At 33.1% G+C, this 21,332-nt stretch overlaps 1 protein-coding gene and 1 long non-coding RNA gene across 4 annotated transcripts in view; one reads left to right on the forward strand and one right to left on the reverse strand.

The window, feature by feature from the left end:
- Nucleotides 1-1,660: 1,660 nt before the first annotated feature.
- LOC148629632 (uncharacterized) overlaps nucleotides 1,661-21,332 on the reverse strand; it is a 36,583-nt gene continuing 16,911 nt past the window's right edge. Inside the window, exons 1-3 of one of the 3 annotated variants that reach the window (XM_088554484.1) lie at nucleotides 12,252-12,775; nucleotides 8,298-8,794; nucleotides 1,661-3,295 (exon numbers count right to left, since the gene is read on the reverse strand). In XM_088554484.1, the coding sequence (XP_088410610.1) occupies nucleotides 2,393-3,295; nucleotides 8,298-8,420 (1,026 nt within the window). In that variant the 5' untranslated portion in view covers nucleotides 8,421-8,794; nucleotides 12,252-12,775 and the 3' untranslated portion in view covers nucleotides 1,661-2,392. Of the gene's footprint in view, nucleotides 3,296-4,591; nucleotides 6,134-8,297; nucleotides 8,795-12,251; nucleotides 12,776-21,332 lie in introns of those variants that run through there. The other 2 variants (XM_088554493.1, XM_088554501.1) reach the window with 2 other exon arrangements.
- Nucleotides 15,380-16,979, forward strand: LOC148629633 (uncharacterized). The gene is made up of 2 exons (XR_015916983.1): nucleotides 15,380-15,921; nucleotides 16,180-16,979. It is a non-coding gene; the product is annotated as an uncharacterized LOC148629633 (long non-coding RNA).

The following is a 21,332-nucleotide window of genomic DNA, read 5'->3' on the forward strand; positions in this document are numbered from 1 at the left end:
TTCGTATATATATACATAGTAGGTAAACCAAAGTGTAGAAATTATTAAGATCAATGAGGATAGGCATATTTCGTACTCACCAAATGGCGTATTATTGCAGAAAAAATACTATATCAACAAGTCTGCAAGAAAGCAACTTCTAAACACAGAATATGAAATTCCTTGATTTACAGACGCGAGGACAAATAAACAAATGGTTTCATATCGGTGACTCGAATTTATAATAATGGTGTATATACAAAACACGTTTGTCTCACAATAAAAAAGGGCAGATTCTGCTCATACTGTCGTTACAAGACTGTTCACAGATAATGTTAATAATCGTAGATTGTTCAATCTGCGGGTGTCTAAAGAATAGACCTGCAGCACCGCTAAGCTTGTCGTAAAAGGCGACTAAATAGTGCTCAGAAACCTAGCCGAGGCTAGGCGCTCAGCCCACAGAGCAACTGGGATGTGTGCCCCAGGTGTTGGAATGGTGTACCCCTGGCGTGTTACATGCTGGGGTTGTCAGGCTATAATACGGAAAACCTGACCGCAAACCATAGTGGTGCACTGTGTTGGGAAAGATGCCACGTTCCTTGCACATTAAAGGTCCCTGCTGTGGTATTCGATAGAAGTAGAAACCTTGGCGCTCCGCCACAGGAGGCTAAATTGCCAGACCTTGTCCATCCCTCCTTTTTGTCTTGTGGCATTCAAAATTTGTCGACCCTATTATCCTTGTGTCCCATCCATTTTTTCATTTCATCGTCATTATTTCATGTTCATTTTATTATCCCTTTCATGTTCATCGCCTGAATATAGCTGAAATATTGCTGCTCGGGCGTTAAACCCCAATAATCAATCATTAATATAAAGATCATATTCAAATTTTGAAAGTGACGAGTCAAAGACGGAACAAAAACGGCAGTCACAGAATCAACAGACAAAATACTGCAAAATCAACAGAATTATAGGTTTCATAATGTGTGAAAGTTGAATACCACAAAATATCAACTCAAATTATCTAACTTCACAACCACGATTCTTATTATTATATTTTCTTGTTGTCTTTCGTTTTGTTTTGTTCTGACTTAATCTTAGTTTTTTGTGGTTTTTGATATTCTTTTATGTTTTTGAGGCGTTGTCATAACTATATCTGTCATCCAACATATTGGCATCCTTTACTTTTTTTGTTTGTTTGCTAATCATTGATTGTGTTTATTATTTAAAATTTTGTATTTTTTTTCTTTTTGCTTCAATTTTGCTTGTTTACTTTGATAGGAAGTCCCGTTTATAGATAAATAACATCAGACAATGCAAGTTCTTTCTAAATGTAAAACGATGCGTGAAACCATATTTTATGTAACGCCATGATTGTTTAAGCATTTCTTTCCTTGCATTTACATAACTTTTTAAGTACTTTTTATTGTTTTTAGTTTTGTCTCTGTTCTTTGGTATTCTAAATTCTGATTTCTAAATCAGTTCAAATATTTACTTTCGCATACTTGTCTCCCATCCATAATGTCATGTATTTATTTTCCTTTGGTTTTTTGTTTATCATTTTACCAGCGTATAACCCTAAGTACTTGTGAGTTAACAATTAATATAAAACGAAATGTACTTTGTTTTGCGAGACGTTCTTCGGCTTTTTTAAATTATAAAAACAGTAAACACACAAAAGTATAGTTTTATATTGTATTTTAAGTTTTGTAGAAATATACAACAATAATTTAAATAAGTATTAACAACGGCAAACATCCCTCAACAAACATTCTCTCTCACTCACACATTTGGATAAATACTTTGAGAAACATGAGTTTCCACGCTGGCCTTATAACTAACATAGCACCACTGGTGCGTTCGTTAAGAACCCATTCCTCATTAACACCAAGTTATCGGAATGTCTTGTATATTCAGCAAACTTTGCTAAAGTCCGCGTATTCAGTCAGACTACTAGCCAATATTTGTCTGTTTCCGGTTGACCTCAGCCGGATGTATTACAACGATATATGGTCCAGTTTACCCGCAAAATGTTTAATTGTGTAACATTAAAAATAGTTAGTCAATTTGCTGAACACACGATCACAGTTTCAAACGCTACCATTTTAAAACTTTGGATTTCATCGTCTCAAATCTGAGAGCATTACAGACCTTCGTCTCCGCAGTTACCAGTCACACTCTTGAGGAACAAACCGAGTTGACCGATAAACCCATTTTGCATTACGGAATGTCTCCCTGTTTTGGCAGTAAAATTTACAGAAACAAATGCAAAATATCACAACAATAACGCTTGGGAAATACATTGCACTGATTATTTATGGAAATAGTAGCTTTACTTCCCAGTGGATTTCACATGGGCTTCGCATGATGAAATATGGAGCATCGTCTAATCTTTATGGAATGTAAAAATAAATCAGGGTCGATCTCTACCTTTCCGACCCCTCAGTTTTCTATTTCTGTTACTCATGCCACATTCACACGCTACATAGATATCTATTTGTTTCTCGTTCCATACCTCTTCGTAAACTGTCGTATTACCCAACGCCGGTATCGGATTACATTTAGATGGATCTCGTCGTAAAACTTTGATACCATACTTTTTCGGTTGACAATCATACAAATCATAGAAACATTTCTTTTGCCTTTGGCAGGATCCTGATTGAATGTATGGTGGATAATAGTCAGTGTCTAATCTAACCCACTTAATGTCAAATTGACATTTCCACGGCAAGCTTTTCACTTTCTTTCCCTTTTTGGATTTTCGAATAAACTTTTTTAATGTACTAAAAACTTTCTTTTGAGGTTTTACATTCGACTTTCTGCGTGATTTGATTCTGTCAATTTTATTGTCATCATTATGATATCTATTTATTTGTCGCTTTCGACGCATGTAGTTTATTGAATTTTGATCCGGCTTCGAACCTTCATCATTTTTTGCTTTAAAATCATTGTCACTTGAGTCTACGTCGGAAAAGTCTTCAAAGTCGTCCTTACTATCTAAATCTGAATACGGCATATCATTTGAATATTCCATACCGTTATCTAATGTATTGTCCAAAGCGTTTGATATCGACCGTTCCTTAAAAGAGGAATGGTCTATGTCCTTTTCATTAAAAGCCATTCGTTTCAAATCAGGATTATTTCCCATTAAAATCTGCAAATGATCCATATCAACTCCTCTGCAGTTATGGAACAATATTGCCCCCTTGCCTTCGGACTCTAAATGAGTATATCCTTTTGTAGGAATAGCCGATGTTGAGCTTGATAACATCATGAGAAACAGGACGAAATAAGCAAGCTCTGTGGTTCCCTTGATCTGCGAAATATAAAAACAACAACTGAATTATACGAAATAACATTTTTGATAAATAATTCATATCATTATGTTTACACATTGTAATAAAGTGCATGGAGTTTGAGCTATCATGTACTACGCTTCGTTGTCTCGTGATACTTAGTCATGATAATGAAGTTTTTCAATCAGCTTTCATAAAATTTTGTAGGTTTTTAAAAGGATAAGAATCAAAGATGATTTGTGTAAGACAAATCTCGGTTCAATGAAGTCAGTGAATTTGATCTCAATGAAATATAGCAAGAAACGCGTGAAGAAAATAGTACAAGCTCTGCACAGAGATAATTGTCCGTTTCCTTTACTACTATTTAGTCTGAGTAACGAACAGCAAGCGCTGTCTAGAGCTTGGTGTCGGTGTTTTGCGTATCACTAGGTCTACGTATCGATAAAATATGTTAAAAGACGTGTTATAATTTTGTAACTATCCATTTTTATTCATTACAAGTAACTTCGTTTTCAATGTTTATTGTAAAGTGTTATTTTTATGGTAAAATACTTGTAAGTCGGAGAAATAAAACATCCATTTCAGTTTAAAAGTGTTGAATACATGGATAGCTCATAAACGTAATGTATTAAACACGGTATGGTAAATTTTGTCTAAATAAGAATTACATGTAAAAGGTAAACAACTTTGATGTCACATCCAAATCCTTGACGGTTGAATCGTTGGATATAATTATTTGGAGATAAAAATACACAAAAAAATACATTGGTAAGCAGAAATAGACGTACTTATTCAATCCTAATATTGTAACACCTTCTAGCAAAAAAAACACAGTGATATTGCATCTGAGTGCCTCCTCTTGACTAATGATTACCGGTGTCATATTATACTTTTTACGATATACATTTATAACACGCTTACACTTACAGACCTATCAAGTCCAAAATTATGTGTTCAATGGTAGCAACAACTAAACATGAGCTAAAACAAATGACGAGGCTTCCCAAAAGACTTAAGTTAAACCAAGGAAAGACACAATGGGCAACACCTAGAAGAATAGTAAGTAACTAAAAATGACAGAATTGCAATGGAAAACCAAAGCAAATAACAAAACAAAGGCATACGAGATCGTTCCAGTCAATAAAAACAGCAGAAATCTGGTTTATAATATGTATATGAAGAGAAAAACTTTTTTTAAATTCGTGTACATTTGAGATGGAAATATCTAAATCACGTGTAAACAGGTGTTGCAAAATATATGTATAAGAAAAGTTGAGATGGTGAAGAAATGAAGCAGTTAAAAGATAGTTACTGACCTTGACAAACTCTGAAGGTAATATGTATGATAAAACCATTCAAAGGTCACACAACTACATTCATTTACAATGTCGTGTTAATTACATGTCCATGTATAATATATGAATATTTAATACTTTGAAATGCTTTGAATAATTTGCGGTGAATCAGGTCCTTATTGAGTTGTGAGTCAGTCACACGTCGAAGTGTTGTACCTAACTGTGTCGAGTAGATTCCCGTTCTAAAGAAAGTTCTGTCAAGAGGTCTACTTATAAGTTTGAGTGTTATAGTGGGAGTACTATTAAAAATACATGGTTTTCAATTACTTTTAAATAAAAAAGCGCAAATTATGACACTTTAAATAATGCATTATGTCGTACTATCTTTTTTGGTAGGATACACCAATTAAATCACTGCATTCCAGACCGTGGTCAAAGGCGACAGAATAAACAATATTATTGCACATTTAGTCTAAACATGGAAGCATTAATTTGATTTGTTCATTTGATCTTGTATATTTATTAAGAGTTGAAAGCGTAAAATGATAGGAATCTCAAGGGTGAATTTGGCATCATGAAAACAGTTTTGTTTCGTAGTTTTTTTTTCTTCCTGACTCTGATCCTTGTGGGAACGATTGCCAATGTGTATATCGAGTCTGTAGTATCTCATTGTTCTATTAGGAATCTTTTGATAGAATCGTTAAGTTAATGTAGACTATACATAATAATTCCTATTTACTCTTCAAACATTTGTCAAGATCTGATTGCGTTTGACACTTATATTATAACGGTATTGATCAATGGTATGAGTAAGACATAGTATGATTCATAGACGGTACAAGGACACGCAGTTCTGGTCAGCATTAGGTTTCCTCCTAACTCGGGCGCACCAAGATCAATAACCAAATATGTATAACTTTATTCGCTTGTTGTATGTCAAGATTAAACAAACACCATACACAGACAATCATACAAAGCTGTTAACAAGAGTTGTGCCTTCTACAAATCAGTCCTTTGTTTCGTCAGTATTGGAAAAGAGAGGTCGTACGTATAGGTTGAAGATGGTAGAAAAAAAGATTAGGGAACTCCTTAGTGGTATTGACATCTCCCTGTATGATACCAGTACGTGTCGCCATTGCAAGATACTTATAACAATGGGGTCAAACTGGAAACATACGAAAGTGATAAACATCAAGTTTGTACAGAGAAAAGATATACGTTTCCAAAGTCAATATAAAATAGAGAAATGAAATAACAGCTTAAACAAAGGTAATGAACAATGATTGGCAAACGAACATGGTACAGAACAGTTTAAAGATACCTAATAGCCTTTCCTTTTTTTGTAAAATGACTACAAATTTAATAATTTCTAAACTTAATTGACACTTCCTCTCCATAGGAAGTCAAAGATTTCCGTTTGTTTTGTTCAAAAATGTAGTTTATGTTCTGACGCCCAACATTTTGTGCTTAGGAAAAGTCACCTCGAACAAATAGTTTGATCTAAAAAGAAACGTGTTTTCCGACTTTCAAAGCTTAAAACACAAATGTACATTGGATTACAAACTAGTACCTTAGGCATACATAGATATCTAAAACTGCATATTCACGAGAAAGGAAATGGTATTTTAATGTTAATTACCTATATTCTTTGTCGCGATAATGTTCACCTATGTATATTATTTTAATACTTCAACTTTCGGTGGTTTTTTGTTGCACCACGCAGAAGTTATGTTAAGTTAGTTACAAATCGTTATAAATAAAATCATTGTAAATACTGTAAGTATAAATGAAGATAAATAACTGAAGATTTTGTATTATCCATGATAGAAGGTCACGATTTGCAATGAATAATTCAAAAAGTTGTGTTATAACAGTTTTTTTCGGATATATCAAATTATCTCCATTCATGACTTTGTTGTTCTTTCGAATAGCGTTAAAAGCTTATCTTCTAAAACAATGGGAATGGCACATTTTGTGATTCATAAAGACAAGAGAGATTTGATAATCGGTCTTATTACCACCAGAGGGAGTCCATGTTCTTAATCAAGAATCGGCTCTATTCTCATCGGATTTTATTTTCCCAGACTCTATACCATTTGCTTTTCTGACAACTTGTTTATTTCATTGAACAGTAAAGAAATGAATTGGACAAAATTAGATTTACTTCAAATTTGTTTTAGCTATATAACTGTTTACATAATGTGCGTCGGTGGGCTATCCAGATGCAGTTACTTTATCTGTTGGATCAATGACATTCATGTGAACCATACAGAAGAATATTTAGTAAATTTAGCTGAAAATATCCCATAAAAATGTGAAAGGAAATTTTCTAACAGATAAATTACTTCTATCTCTGATAAAATTTGATCATTATGTACAAAACTCTCATTTATATAACGTTTTTAACAGTCGTTTAAAGTCAATTTTAATTCCATTCCTAATGGGCGGTGCTTCAGATGTGGTGAGTTGTTACAGCTCAACGTGAAATAGCAATTTTCAAGGAACGCTCCCTTAGCGTGGCCACATGAAAAGTTTTAGGCATTTTTTCTGAATGTGTAATACAAGTTGAATGCATAAGACAAGAAATGGGGAAAACCTGTTTTATCAACTTTCAAATCACATTTTTCATTTTGGGTATACTATTATGCTGTGCCATACATCTTTTTGTACTTCCGTGTGTGGAATTAAAAAGAAAAGATGTGCAGGACGAAAATTTGTCTACTCACTTTTAAATGTCTAACAAGGATGAAATTTTATTTTAAAGCAAGTTTTCGGAAGTCTTATGCCTTTTAATTAAGGTAACTGGCAGAGTAATACGTTCTTTGGCAACAAAAACAGACCTTATGTCAGACATGACAGTAATGTTATAATCTCGAGCAGTAATAAATGGCTGTGGTTAAAAATACATATCTCTTTGTAATTAGCTTTAAATGGAAATAAAACGTTCGCTTTATACACGTTTTATATTTTAATTTGGTGGTCTGTACACTTAAATCTCAACAAAGAGCAAATTTAAAATGATAATGACTTGTTACGTATGTAGTTCACCCGTTCGTTTTTGAACAGAGGGAAAGGTTATCACATTAAAATGGTCTTTCATGGGTAAGTGCAATGATAATCGCTTGTAGGATAAAAAGGTGCAAAAAATCCTTATTAGTTCTTTCACTTCGTGTCCAAGGTCAAAATGTTACGAGATCGAAAGCAACAGAGCAAAAGATACGTGCATGTAAAGAGACCAGACCAAACAATCACAGAGATTCATAAAAGCATTAGGATATTGCTCCACTTTGAAATATGCAGACAAAACCTTGCTATGCAATGAATAAGTATGCAGAAACTTTACCACATGTGCAAAGGGGGAATAACTCAATATGCACAACAACTATCAAAAAGAATGGATCAATAATATCATTCTGAAATCTGTTTAGGAAGCCTGCACCTTTGCAAAACAACCTACGGGAACAAAATATTCTGCGGTTGCGGTCAGAATCCTGCTCTCATCATATTCAGACTTAGTTAAAGCAAATTAAATAAGTGGCTATGTAAAGTTGAATATTCCAACCAAAAGAAAAAAAAAAAAACATCGCAAGGCACATCTGTAAAGGATACCACGGCTTACAAAAGAAATAATAGATCGCGCGCTTCAAAACAATTGATGATGCCTTTATATAACTAAAAAGATTTCTAAATAATGTAGTAAACGATGCGAAATATACTGTATACTAACCTTTATAAATGTTGACGAAGAACACATTTCACGAACATTTGTACGGTAACTTTTCGTCTTTTCGCCGAGCAGAAATATCAGTGAAATCATATCAATCTCCCCAGAATGGAGGGAACATGACATCCGACTGGTATTTCATTGTCACTTGCAAACTTTAAGCTTTTGCAAAATTCCTTTCCAATTAATGGCGATCCTCGTATACTCAATTCTTCTTTTTTCAACAAAAACGTAGTATTTTTTATCTATTGCTACCTCTGGTCAAATATGTTGCTTGGTCACAGTCTGTCATAGCAACAGATGATATGTTATATTTCATCTAATACATAATGAAGTATACTCTGTTCTAGTATAGGTTCACTCTACTTATACAGTTTGCAAGTCTGGCGGGAAAACCATTCCAAACTTGGTGGCTACAGCTGACTTTTATAATATATCCAATGGGTCATAAGGCTAAACCTCCTACGCAGAACTTCTCTCAGACACAATTATTCTTGATTCTGAAAGATATCAATATATGAAAATAAATTTGAGTAATATTTATACAATTTTCCGATACTGAAGAGCTATAGCAAGGATGAACCAACAAAATATTCATATGAAGATGGGGGAGAAAGACTTTCTGAGTGGTCAACGATAACCTCAAGTTATTTAAGCACGCCTTCGAACATTTCCTATACTTTTTCTTTATCTTGAATTTTACATAACATTATTGTTACTTTCATCCCCCGCAAACCATTTACATTTGTATTAATGACAAAAGGTAACTGTAGACAACAAGTTTGCATCGTGATACTCTGTAACAAATTACTCTGTTTCCGATAGTATCTGGTGTTGTTTGATTGCTGTTGAACCGCGTCCACTTTTTTCACAGGAGTGAATATTGAAGTAGTGCTATTACCGAAATACGAGCGGGTTATCCATGTGTATTTGATACTAGATAAATGACCACTTAACTTTTCAGGAAGGTACTTTATTGAGTTTTAAGTGTTATTTGAGAGGTTAGTCATAATTTCATCAAGTGGAGCGATTGTGCATAGCTAAATTCCTTTTTCAGATTCAACTTCTATATTAGGATAAAATTGTATGCAATCATTTCTTTTATCGAAGTTTTTTTTTTCTCCTTTCTCGTTAAAGTGCAAAATTGGCATGTAGAAATATCGCAAATTACAGACCTCTGACGTGCCTTCTAAATAATTTGTGTTATTGAAATAAGAATGATTTTCTCTAAAGGTGTTGTAAATACCATAAAAATAAATAACCGTGCGACAAATTTCCTGTAAATGACATGTACAAAATTCGATCAACTAATTACGAGTATGAAATATTATAGGTGACTAAAAATCATAAATTATTACCTGTCATTAATTAAAATTAATTCAGTTTAAATTGATTAACGCCAATCAGATGAAAGAACATGCAAACACATTGGCACCATGTGGTTAGATGACAGATTTTGTCACAGAGTCAAATAGGCGTTAAGTTGAACCAATATTGACGAATATGTTCGACATTCTGATTCGTGACGCCTTAAATTGTGTTTCCCATACAATAGACGTTATGCTTTCTCATTACCGTAAAATAGTTACGATGCAGTTTCTGATTTTTTCAACACTGACGGACAAACATTTAGACCTAAGATGAACTAATAAGACTTAAGATCGGAATTCGAGAGTTAGATAAAGTATCCCACAGTGTTAAAATAAAATAAATAGATTTGTTTGTTATTTTGGTTACGTTTTCTAAGCCACGAAGTTTACAAAGGCGGGGTAACACTGATCGAAATGTGTACACATAGTTGGAATACGATAGTGCTATTCTATGTTTAAGAGGATAAGTGCTATTTAAAAAATTAAAAAGGAAAATCAATTATTCTTTGAAGTTTAAAAACTGAAATTTAATATTTACGTAATAAGGGATGTGCCGTGATTTCTTTTTAATCGAAGTTATTTGAAGAATTTGTAACCACAAATTAAACATTATAAAAGTCATCTTTATTTTGAGAAATCATATGAATTTCGTCACAAAGAACAGTTTTACTCGTGGTTTCTACTCAACGATCTATTTTCTGACACACTAGTATTTATTATGGTTACTAAGCATCGCGAACGTTCTACCAATGGTATCTTCATTCCAAAATGCTATCAAAACATCTAGGCTCTAATCTTAAATTGTTTTCTGATAAGTACAAGCATTTGTATACATTGAAAAGTAAAATTGCTTGAGTACACAATCTTATAAATGATGAAAATGTTAAATATAAATTCTATTACGGGGAATTGGCAATAAAAGATTTCTTGAGGTTCGTGACGATGAATAAATTTAATTTGTTAAAAATTTGTACCGAAGTTTTCTCCATTGGCCAACATTTGAAATGTCATAACAAAATGAACTTTTCAAATTTCCTCTTCAGGCATCTTTGCAAGATGCTTACTACGCATTCTACCCTAACTACACATTCGTCCTTAACTACACATTTTTCTGTTAATAAATCAAATTGTTACTCACTTAATGTCTGCCAATTATAAATATTTGTATTTATCAAAGACAATACTAAATTATCACCAGAAATATATTTTACATGTGCCTATGATGTGTTGCAACAACAGCCTCCCTATGACAAAGAAAAGCGAACCTTTTTAATGGTCTGGGTGCATGTTATCAAATTCCTTAGTATCATGCTAAGTGTAGCATATGTTTGTGTTTTGTTTACGAGAAAAAAAGTTACAATATAAAAAGGCGAACTTAGATATAATTAATTGAAGAGAGCACTTGATATTGGGTGTTGTCTTTAAAATTGCATTTTTATGGTCAATATTTATAAAATTGATCGGTGCATGTTTAAAGGGTCATTTACAATTTGCTGTGTTTTGAAGTGATAATACCATAAAATCAACGAGGAGATATGTTATGACAGAGCTAACAAATTATACTTACATGTATACCATGAAAAACCCAAAAAACCAAATTCAAACATTTGAAATACTTGCCATCACTTGATAATTCGAAGTAAAAATAATTATATGATCTGTCTTATTAAAACATTAAATGTCTTTTTTAACATTTGGGTTTTTTTCTTCATTATCTGAAAACATTACACAGCCTTTATGAATTAGTAGGATTATAAATATTCTCACGATATTACATATATAACATTTGAATGATTTTTTTTTCTTTCACATTTTAACTTTTAATCCAATAACAGACAATTCGATTGACAGTAAAAGTGGTTTCCATGTCTGAGTTATGGATTATCGTTAAACCCAATTAAATGACATGATTATTTTAATAATTCGGATTATTATTACTCTTCATAAATCAGAAAACACAAGTTTCTACACAAGACCGATACGAGTTATCTCCCGTTCCACTGCAGCGAACAGGACAAAACTAGAGCTGCCAAAAACAATTACACGATGGATTTTACATTGATGGATCGTCAGTATTATATCACTAGTTTTATACAACGTGTACTTCTATTGTGATTTATTCTGGTTAACTAATTAAGAATGTAAATGTCCATTTTTTCTCCAAGACAAATCTATCTCTTTTTAAACACCTGCATTTTTCAACTTCTTTACATTCCGTAATTAAGTTTTTTATACAAGACTAACCGCTAATTGAACATACAAGTATTAAAAATCTATTGATAAAGATATACTGTATGTATATGTATATATTGTCAAATGAAGTGGCAAATACATGTATTAGATAATATTTCAAACCTATAAAATCATCACGATTTTAACCCATTCAACATAGTAAATATTACAAGTTCGAAACTTGAAATATTGAGATGGGTAAAATAAGTAAAAAAGGTGAATTAAAAAGTAATAACTAAGTCACAAAAGAAAAGCATACGCCTCCCGAAATAATCATGTAAGCTACTGAGAATATTCGTCTCAAGTTAACAACTTCTTTCTTGACTACCAACATCATTCATAAATTTTACATTACCTTTTCAGTAAAATTGCATAAAATCATCGGCTTATATAATCCATGTGATGTAACAATGACATTCGAATAAAACTCTTCTACAACAACAATAAAACTAGATCCACAACTAGAATAAATACAATCCATTCATATAAAATTGCAATGTATTCAATTTTCGATAAAAAAAATTATTTGATTCACGAAAGCGAATATTTCCCTTCAAAATTTCACAGTGTTATTTCAATGAAAATGAAAACCATACTCAAATCCAAAGAATTTTCGTCGTCATACAAGATAATAAAACAATCCTCCTTTTATCTTTTTATGAAAAGTAACATGCAGAAAAACTGTCAGTGTATGCTCCTGTATTACATGTCATTTGTAGTGACAAATTATATTTATAATACTAGTAGTACGTCCCTGTAATCCGTGTCACTAGTATTTTCACGCAAGTGTGAGCCGCAATAATTTTATAGTTAAGAGTCTCCGTATTATCAAACCCTTTAATAGTCAGTTTATGTGAGAGACTAGGAAATTGTTTAAATACAGCTGATTTTGCTCAATCAGACATTTTTGTCATACCTTATTGCATCGCGTTTTTATGCGAGTTTTGAAAATGTTTACACGCGAAATTTATCACCGTCTTGTAACAATTAAAAGTACCCGTATGTGTATGTATACACTGTGTTTGTTTTTGAATGGATACAAATTAAAAGTCAGTACGAAATATTTGTGTCCACGGGTGGTAAAAACTACTGTGTTAATGAATATATATATATCTAATTTTATATGGAAGAACCAACGGTTTTTCACCTACTCGACGATAGAACATAAGTTTGCGTAAGAATGTAACCATGTACATGCTCCCTAAGACACGCTTTTCACTAAGATCCTGACCATGCAAAGGTTGACGTTATAAATCTGACAAACGGAATGTTAGGGTTTCAGTGACGAATTCAATCTTGTTACACCTGGTTTGAACAAATATGCAGTGGGCGCTTTATTAGAAAGTCTTTACCTAGCCAGTTATGTCGGTAGTAAAAGACGTTGGTTCTTAAATCAGTGTATACATTACCCTTAACCTTCGCAAGAGTTGCTCTCTTGAAATGTCTTTTAAAAGTGTACTTTTAATCACTTTAAGAGCTTAAATCGACAAAGAGTAAAAATAACTGGCATGCACAAGAGGGTAGAGTGTTCTAGACCCAAGTTTGAAATTATTTGAAAGAATGCATTTCTCGTGATGAAATATTTACCCTTAAGAAATTTTAATCATTAAATGTGCACCAAATATGTAGGTCTTAAAATTTCAAAGTAATTTTCTTTGACAGTGATAAATGGACTGCCAGTCAGAGGTACCATATTGCACAGAAGAGAGGGCACGTGTTGAGGTCTTCAATGCCTTAAATATTTGATACCTTCAACATTTCAAATTGAAATCTCTCTCAAACATTTCTAGACACCAAATTAAAGCTTAATATGTTTTTGATTTCACGACCTTTAACACTAGCTACTAGAAGATGTCATATGCAATAAATATACACGAATAGAATACCTTTATTACGTCAGGTGCAGTGGTTTACAGGTAGACACCTACAAGACGATATAACCCATGTCTGATATACATATTATTCAAAATTCAGCATAAATATAAAGCCTTAAATATAGAACAAATAAAACGGTTTTAAATTTCCTATTTATTGGTTAAATGTTTACAAATATTTAAGATGAAGTGAGGAGTAGATGAGATTGGAGATCAATCTTTATATGACTTTATTATTTAACCGAGGAATGCAAGGGGAATTAATTCTTTTCATAACTTTTTTAACATGACATAGGAAAAGCTTTGGAAATCAGATAGGTATAAAAGAACGAGGATTTTTATCTCAACTCTTACTTCGAAGCTATTTAATCTTAAAAATTCCTCGACCAGTGATTTTTAGTTTCCCTACGTGTCTAGTATCTAAATGAACGGAGATTTTACCTCAAACTTTAGTGCAAGTTTGTTTCAAGCTTCCTGCATCAGTAAGCAGGACAAATTCAAATACTTCTTAAAGGTATTTAATGCATTTTCTTTAATGAATAATATATAAAAGGTACAATAAAACCGTACAATTAAATCTGTTCAACAAATACATGCATTTTAATTGCTCTCTATGTAAATACCTCACTTGCAAGAAGATCTTATACCTAATTATGCCGTAGATCATCTTTTAGAATAGACCAGTGTCCCATTTACAGCGCATTTTTTCACAGTAATTATGTTAGAAACCGGATATTTTTATACAGAGTTACATCAACCCTGTAAATATTAACATCGCCTACAATGTACATTTTACGTGTGTCTGCTTGTGCTGAAACTTTGAGACAAACAAGTGCTAATTAAAACACAACCGTTACCTTTTTAAGTCCTATGTTAAAGAAATACGGAAGCCGGCTAGTGTCATTGCACGTTTTATTTTTAAGTTGTTACAACGACTTATATTGACACCAACGGGCTTCGTATATATTACTGTTAATCAACGGTACTTGGTAATTAAAATAAGAAGTGTAAATGAGGGTCAAAATGGTGCCCTTGTTGGTGTAACGAATATCACGTTAATATTGTCCGGTTAGAGAAACAAATGACAAGCACTAATGACTAACAATCATACTCTTAACCTTACTAACGAGATGTCATAATTTGTCATTTTTCGGACAAATTAAATCTCATAAATTACTTTGTCTGGTGAAACTTGTATATCTAAAAGCGTTTTGCTTTTTTGAAGGATTGGAGTAATAATATTTGCCGAAATATTTCATAAATTACATATTGTATACATCCATCGTGCGTTTGTTTCCTGCGTTTGCTTTGTCAATACACTCAGTTCAAGATGAGTGCATGTACTGCTTCGAGCATTTCATTTGTTGACTTACTATAATATTCATTTTCTTTTTAACAACTTACAGAAAAAAAGACATCAAGAAGACAAGAAGACGGATGTGATGAATCGCAACAAATGCACCAGTGTATAACCTAAATATTTTCAGAAAAGGGTCTTCACTAAGTGTAAACACACTAACCTCTGAAAGTTCCCGGCAACAAAAGTAATACTAGAACGATAAAATTCGTCAAAATCAAATAGGCTGCTACTATACTCGGCGTCACATAAATAACATACTGTTAAAATTTGAATAAAAATATTTTCTACGACTTTATTGACACCAACCGTCGTTTAAATTGTCTTAAATGACTTGCTCATTCGTTTAGCCAAACAGCTTCTCAAAAACAAGTCGCTTATTAGCTTAAATCATGCGTAACAAATCCTTACGGGAAAATCCCATACTAATATCCGCCATGTTGGTTTTTACGGGACGATTTGTTTACAAACGAAGTGCGTAAGTTCCCGTCGAACTCCGGTGACAATCGTCTGCTTGATCAACTTCTCGGTATTATACGTTGTTCGCGTAAAATAAATCCGAGATATCCGAAATAACGCCGAATTGCATTCTGGGTTCTTCGGTTTTTGGACAAACCATTTAAACGTAAACAACATCTCCTAGCAACCCGATCACTGTAAACATGGCCGACTTTTTACAATGTAAATATTGCCACCTAGAATTAAAATCTGACCGGAATTTAACGATTCGATGTTTAGGGAGAAGCCGTTTGGCTAAACGAATGAGCAAGTCATTTAAGACAATTTAAACGACGGTAGGTGTCAATAAAGTCGTAGAAAATATTTTTATTCAAATTTTAACAGTATGTTATTTGTGTGACGCCGACTATAGTATAGATAAAGTTCGTGTATATCAAATTTCGTGGTTCTTTAAATTTTTGTTATTTCGAAATTAGTGAAATCCATGGATCTAATATGACCATTGCAACTTTTAATATACAATCAAATTTCTTGAAAAACATAACCCGTGATTTCGTTGTGATAAGAAAACTTTTACTACATTTTTTTTTCAGTCAATGCAGCTTCGAATAATCGCAATAAACGTAGACTGTTAGTACCAGACACAAAGGAAGACGTTTTGATTTTAAAGAAATACAAAAAATAATCTTTCTCCTATAAGGAAGTTGTACAGGATTATATTTTGTATACAAAATCAAAGGTCAGACATAGTCTCTACTTTCAAAAACTAAAGCGAAAATGAACTTGGATACAACAACTATTACATATCAGAACAGTAAAATGATATGAATGGCTTTGTTCTTACGGAATAATTACGATAATTAAAAGCTTTATTTTCAGACGAACCGGATAACCATATTCAGTGCAACTTACTTAAAAATAATTTAGCCGTCATTGTTAAGACTGGCTCGCAGTTTAGTGGACGGAAAGAAGAAGTTCTGAAACAATAAAATTGTCAAAGACTGGTGTGATAACAGACTCGCACATTACATCGATAACCAAAAATAGAAAGGACATATAGTGAATGCACCAGATCGCGAGAGGTTTAGTTTTCATATAATGTCGAAAACTTGAAGAAAAATGACCATATTTGGGCTAAACTGAATTACTAAACATATCTTTACAAGAGACACGTGTGAACGATTAATAAGTGAAACAAGTCCTTGAACTTGACGTTTATAAGTTACCAAATCGAAGTGTCCTGGCCAAGCTTATTCATTGTTTAAGACAGACGGATTGAATTTCTGGACTGATATCATAGAATGATCATCGTTGAAACCTTAGCTATTTTGCAATTACTATACCCACTCTTTCTACTCAAGTCTACGCCGTATTAAATTTTCATTTGCCCCACTTTGCTAAAGTATTTATTGTATGTTTGAAGTGTCAAATATCTCTCGGTATGTGGAAGCTCATACCCTAATGAATTCTAAGTGTGTATTATCTGTCAATTTTCAGTAAAATCGACACATTTTCTTATGATTTATACCATGGCAGTGAACCTTGTACGTACGTAAAGAAAACTATCCTAACCAATAACCGGCCATTTTCTAAAACAATTGTCTCATGTTCTTATTAACCCTAAAGGGTATATTTATAAGATTGTATCACAAACAACGCCTTTGTAAAGAATCAATAAATTGTTTTACAATGACAGGGCTAGAGATAGGCACGACTCCTAGAGTCTTAAACAACGTACTGTGTCGTATCAGAAGTCAATTGATCTTCATGTTTATTATTTTACCCTACGTTTACCCAAAAACGTAAACAGCCTACCTACTTGTACAATAAATTTGTTCATCAAAAGTTAACGATGTGCATATTTGTTACACTAAACTTGAAGTACGAACAATACATTGCCTTATACACTTGAGTTGTAATATTGTCAGTGACCTTGTTACACATGATACTGAGATGAATTTGATAACTTAAACAAAGCTAACAAGTTATATACATGTATATTTTTTAAAAAATGCTTAAAAAGAAGCGAAGTCATTTTGCACACATGAAAGCATGCTCGCTCAAATATTTAAAGCAAATTCATATGATTATGTGTAAAATAAGTCTTTTTTTTTTGGGGGGGGGCATTTGATTTATAATGCCAAGAACAACAAACGCTTTAAAGGTCATGCATAAAATAAAAAATACAATGAAAAGCTTCTTTATTTCGGTTGTAAATTTTAATCAAACAGCAATATATTTGGAAGAAACGAGTCTCTGTATAAAATTTAAAATTTAATGATTTCCTTTTCTATTGCATTAAAGTAAGTATCGTATGCACAAATGTATTATTGTAATGACAATATATTTTATTTAATTTCCCGAGGATTTCCGTATTATACAGGCTATTCTACTACGTATATTTCACAAAGTTTTAATAATTGATCTATTCGTGACTGAGAAGGGCGGCGATGCCTCTAATCTTTTAGTAATACGTATAATTCGTGGAGAAAGAGACTACTTTACGGTCACATTTCTACACTTAAATTTCTTTTTTATAGTAAAATATGTGCTGATAGAAAAAGGAATGAATATGGTGATACGCAACAAATGTCAATTTAATGTGGCCGTCGGAGGGATACTACATGAAAAGGTTAAGTTCATCCCTTTTTCCAATAATTTTTAAGCAAAGTTGTCGTCTCTGTATGACCGAAACCTAACTGAACCACATTTATTCGGAAATGCTTAGCATCATAAGTATTTTTTTCAACTTTGGAATTTGGGGATTTGTGTCCACATCTTGTAATTTTTAAAGTTCCTATAGAGAAACCTGGATTTTTGTACATTAGTCGGTAAGATATTGTGGAAACTATAGTATTTCTATCCCCAATATATTACAATATAAACACAAGGACGTCTCTGATATTCTCAAATTACAACGGAACACTAAAATGGGCCGATTTGCCAAATGTACATCTTCCTTAGCTTTTGAGCACGAAAACATAGACCCCTGATATTGTTAATTGTCGTAAAATTAAAGGCATCTTCAGACGAATTGTGTTAATAGGTTCGACTTCTGATCGACTGCAAAGATAACATTATTTCTGTGTACTTTCTCTAAAAGCAACACTAGATATAGAAACAAACAAATCTTATGAATGAACAAATTGCACTTTTAAGAAAAAAATATCGTTAAATGAAAGAAGCCCTGTCCAGGGTACACTATGAAAGAGGGCTTTGAAAAAAATACATTTTGAGAATAATTAGTCAGATTGAGTGATATCGATACTTTCGATTTGATAATCTCTAAACACGAGAATTCGATTGTGTGGTTTAAAACTTAATACCCCATAAGTCCATTTACCATTTTCTTTAGCCAAAAAAGGAAAGTGCTGAGTAAGCTTTCGTTAACAAGTCAGTTGTACTTTTAAAGGCTTTAGAAACTGGTCAGCCCTAGAGGCAAATCCCTCATCTTTTTATTATAAAAGGTGTTATAATCGCATAGCCTAGTATCATTTCTTAACATTGATATGATATATTGTGCCGACCAGATTGGAATAAAAGATTGGCAACCAGCTAATGAAAAAACACATCGATTTTACATAGAAATCATACACAACCCTCCAGTTTGCCCCGGGACCATAAAATATAACAATAGTCAAGTATTAAGAATATAGAACAATAGTCAAGTATTAGAAAATTCATAACAAACCTCCAAAATTTTCTAAGAGGTGTATATTATTCGAACAAAGAGTATACCAAGTTTCCTTCATTCATCGGCATATATTTTCTATTACCTTTTAAAAGAGTTCTTTTATCGTTAACGAAATGGTATCATACATCAAAGAATCATGAAATAATTTGAATCTTGTGGGTTTAATCCAATGTATTAGACTTTTTATGACATTCAGTTCCATAAAATCAGTGTAAATAAACTTAAATGTAACAAATGAAAACTATTCCATCTGTTAAATTGATAATTTGTTTTTAAACCAATGTTTATCTTTTCATCGACACGTGCATGTCCGGGTGTCAAAAGAATAGGTCTGCAGCAGCGCTAAGCTTGTCGTAAAAGGCGACTAAATAGAGCTCAGAACCCTAGCCGGGGACTAGGGCTCTTTGCCCACAGAGCAACTGGGTGGGTGCCCCAGGTGGTGGAATGGGGTACCCCTGGTGTGTTACATGCTGGGGTTGTCAGGCTATAATACGGAAAACCTGACCGCAAACCCTAGTGGTGCACCGTGTTGGGAAAGATGCCACGTTCCTCGCACGTTAAAAACACCTACTGTGGTATTCTCCCAGAGTAGGAACCATAGGGCTCCACCACAGGAGGCTAAATTGCCCGACCCTACCCACCTCTCCCTTTTTCCAGTGGCAATCAAAATTTCTCGATCCCATTGTCCTTGTGTCCCGTCCCATTTTTCATTTCATCATCATTTCATGTTCATTTTATCATCCACTTCATGTCATCGCCTGAATATAGCTGCAATATTGCTGCTCGGGCGTTAAACACCAACAAACAACAAAACATATCTCATCTATTTTCCCGTAACTGTTACGTATACGATACCCATGAAGTGAAAATGTGTACAAAAACATTGAAATGTCATCAACCTCGAGAATATAACCCGATGTCATGACTTTGATTACGATAAACTATAATTTACCGGAGTGTAAACAATGAAAAATGCTTGTCCTTATAAAAGGGAACTGTTTCTTTAAAACGACGCCGTTACAAGCTTCAAACGCGATAAGATTTGTAAATATATAAATCAGTTTTCTCATAATTAAAAAAGATATTGTTTTATGTTAAAATCTCCAAACTCTGTATAGAAATGCCTAAAATAAATAAACTTAAATCGAAAACAAACGAAGTATTAAAGTTATAGTACATGCATACCTGCATGGTGTAGCCGTAGATTGGGTATGAACTGGTATGATCAGAATACAAAAATATTTTAACCACATGATTATGTATATTCGTGCACTGTATAAAAATAAAAGAAACTAAAATTCCAACCCGAGATCGTTTTTTACCGGTCCTGTCGCGAAACATAATTCTTCCAACTACATTTTTCGTCATTTCAATGACGTCATCATTGCAATATGAGTAGACATTTTCTACCATACTTACATTTGTAGTTTTACAACGCGTGTACCATTTATCTAGTGGATATAGAAATAGTTTAGTTGTTTTTTTCTCTTAAGCCAAAAATGCAAATGTTTCGAATTCTTGACCTAATTCAGACATGGCCGACCTCGATGTGAGGCAACCACCAACGAGTTGAAAGAAAAAAATCCAGCTTTTGTCGTGGTATATTAATTTTTATTCTGCATTCCTCAAATTATTTTCCATAATCTTTGTCCATGTCCACTAGGTTTTCTATTGTTCAGAACCTCTACAGAATACCTTGTTGTTAGGTATAAAATTCTATGGTAAGTTACATGCAGAGATTGCTATTGTCTTGCGACTCCCTGCTGTGGATTATCAAAAATTGAAGAGACTCAAGTGAAAATCACAAAATAGCTGTATCATCTTGTATTAATAAAAAGTGTAGAAAATAACGAAGTTTTATAACCGTGTCAGATTAGTGACTACAATACCATTAGATAGACAGAACTCCTACTTATACTTGCTCTGGGCACACGCATATTGCCAAGATTTAATCTCAAAGACCAACGTATTTGGTAGTCGAACAAGTTGACGGAGATATGCACTGATACATTATTAAATCGGAAAATCATTTTATGATTTGCATGTTTTTTT

Source organism: Perna viridis, chromosome 1 (genome assembly GCF_037379345.1).
Source record: "Perna viridis isolate PV_CMFRI_1.1 ecotype Kerala chromosome 1, ASM3737934v1, whole genome shotgun sequence".
Lineage (NCBI taxonomy): Eukaryota > Metazoa > Mollusca > Bivalvia > Mytilida > Mytilidae > Perna > Perna viridis.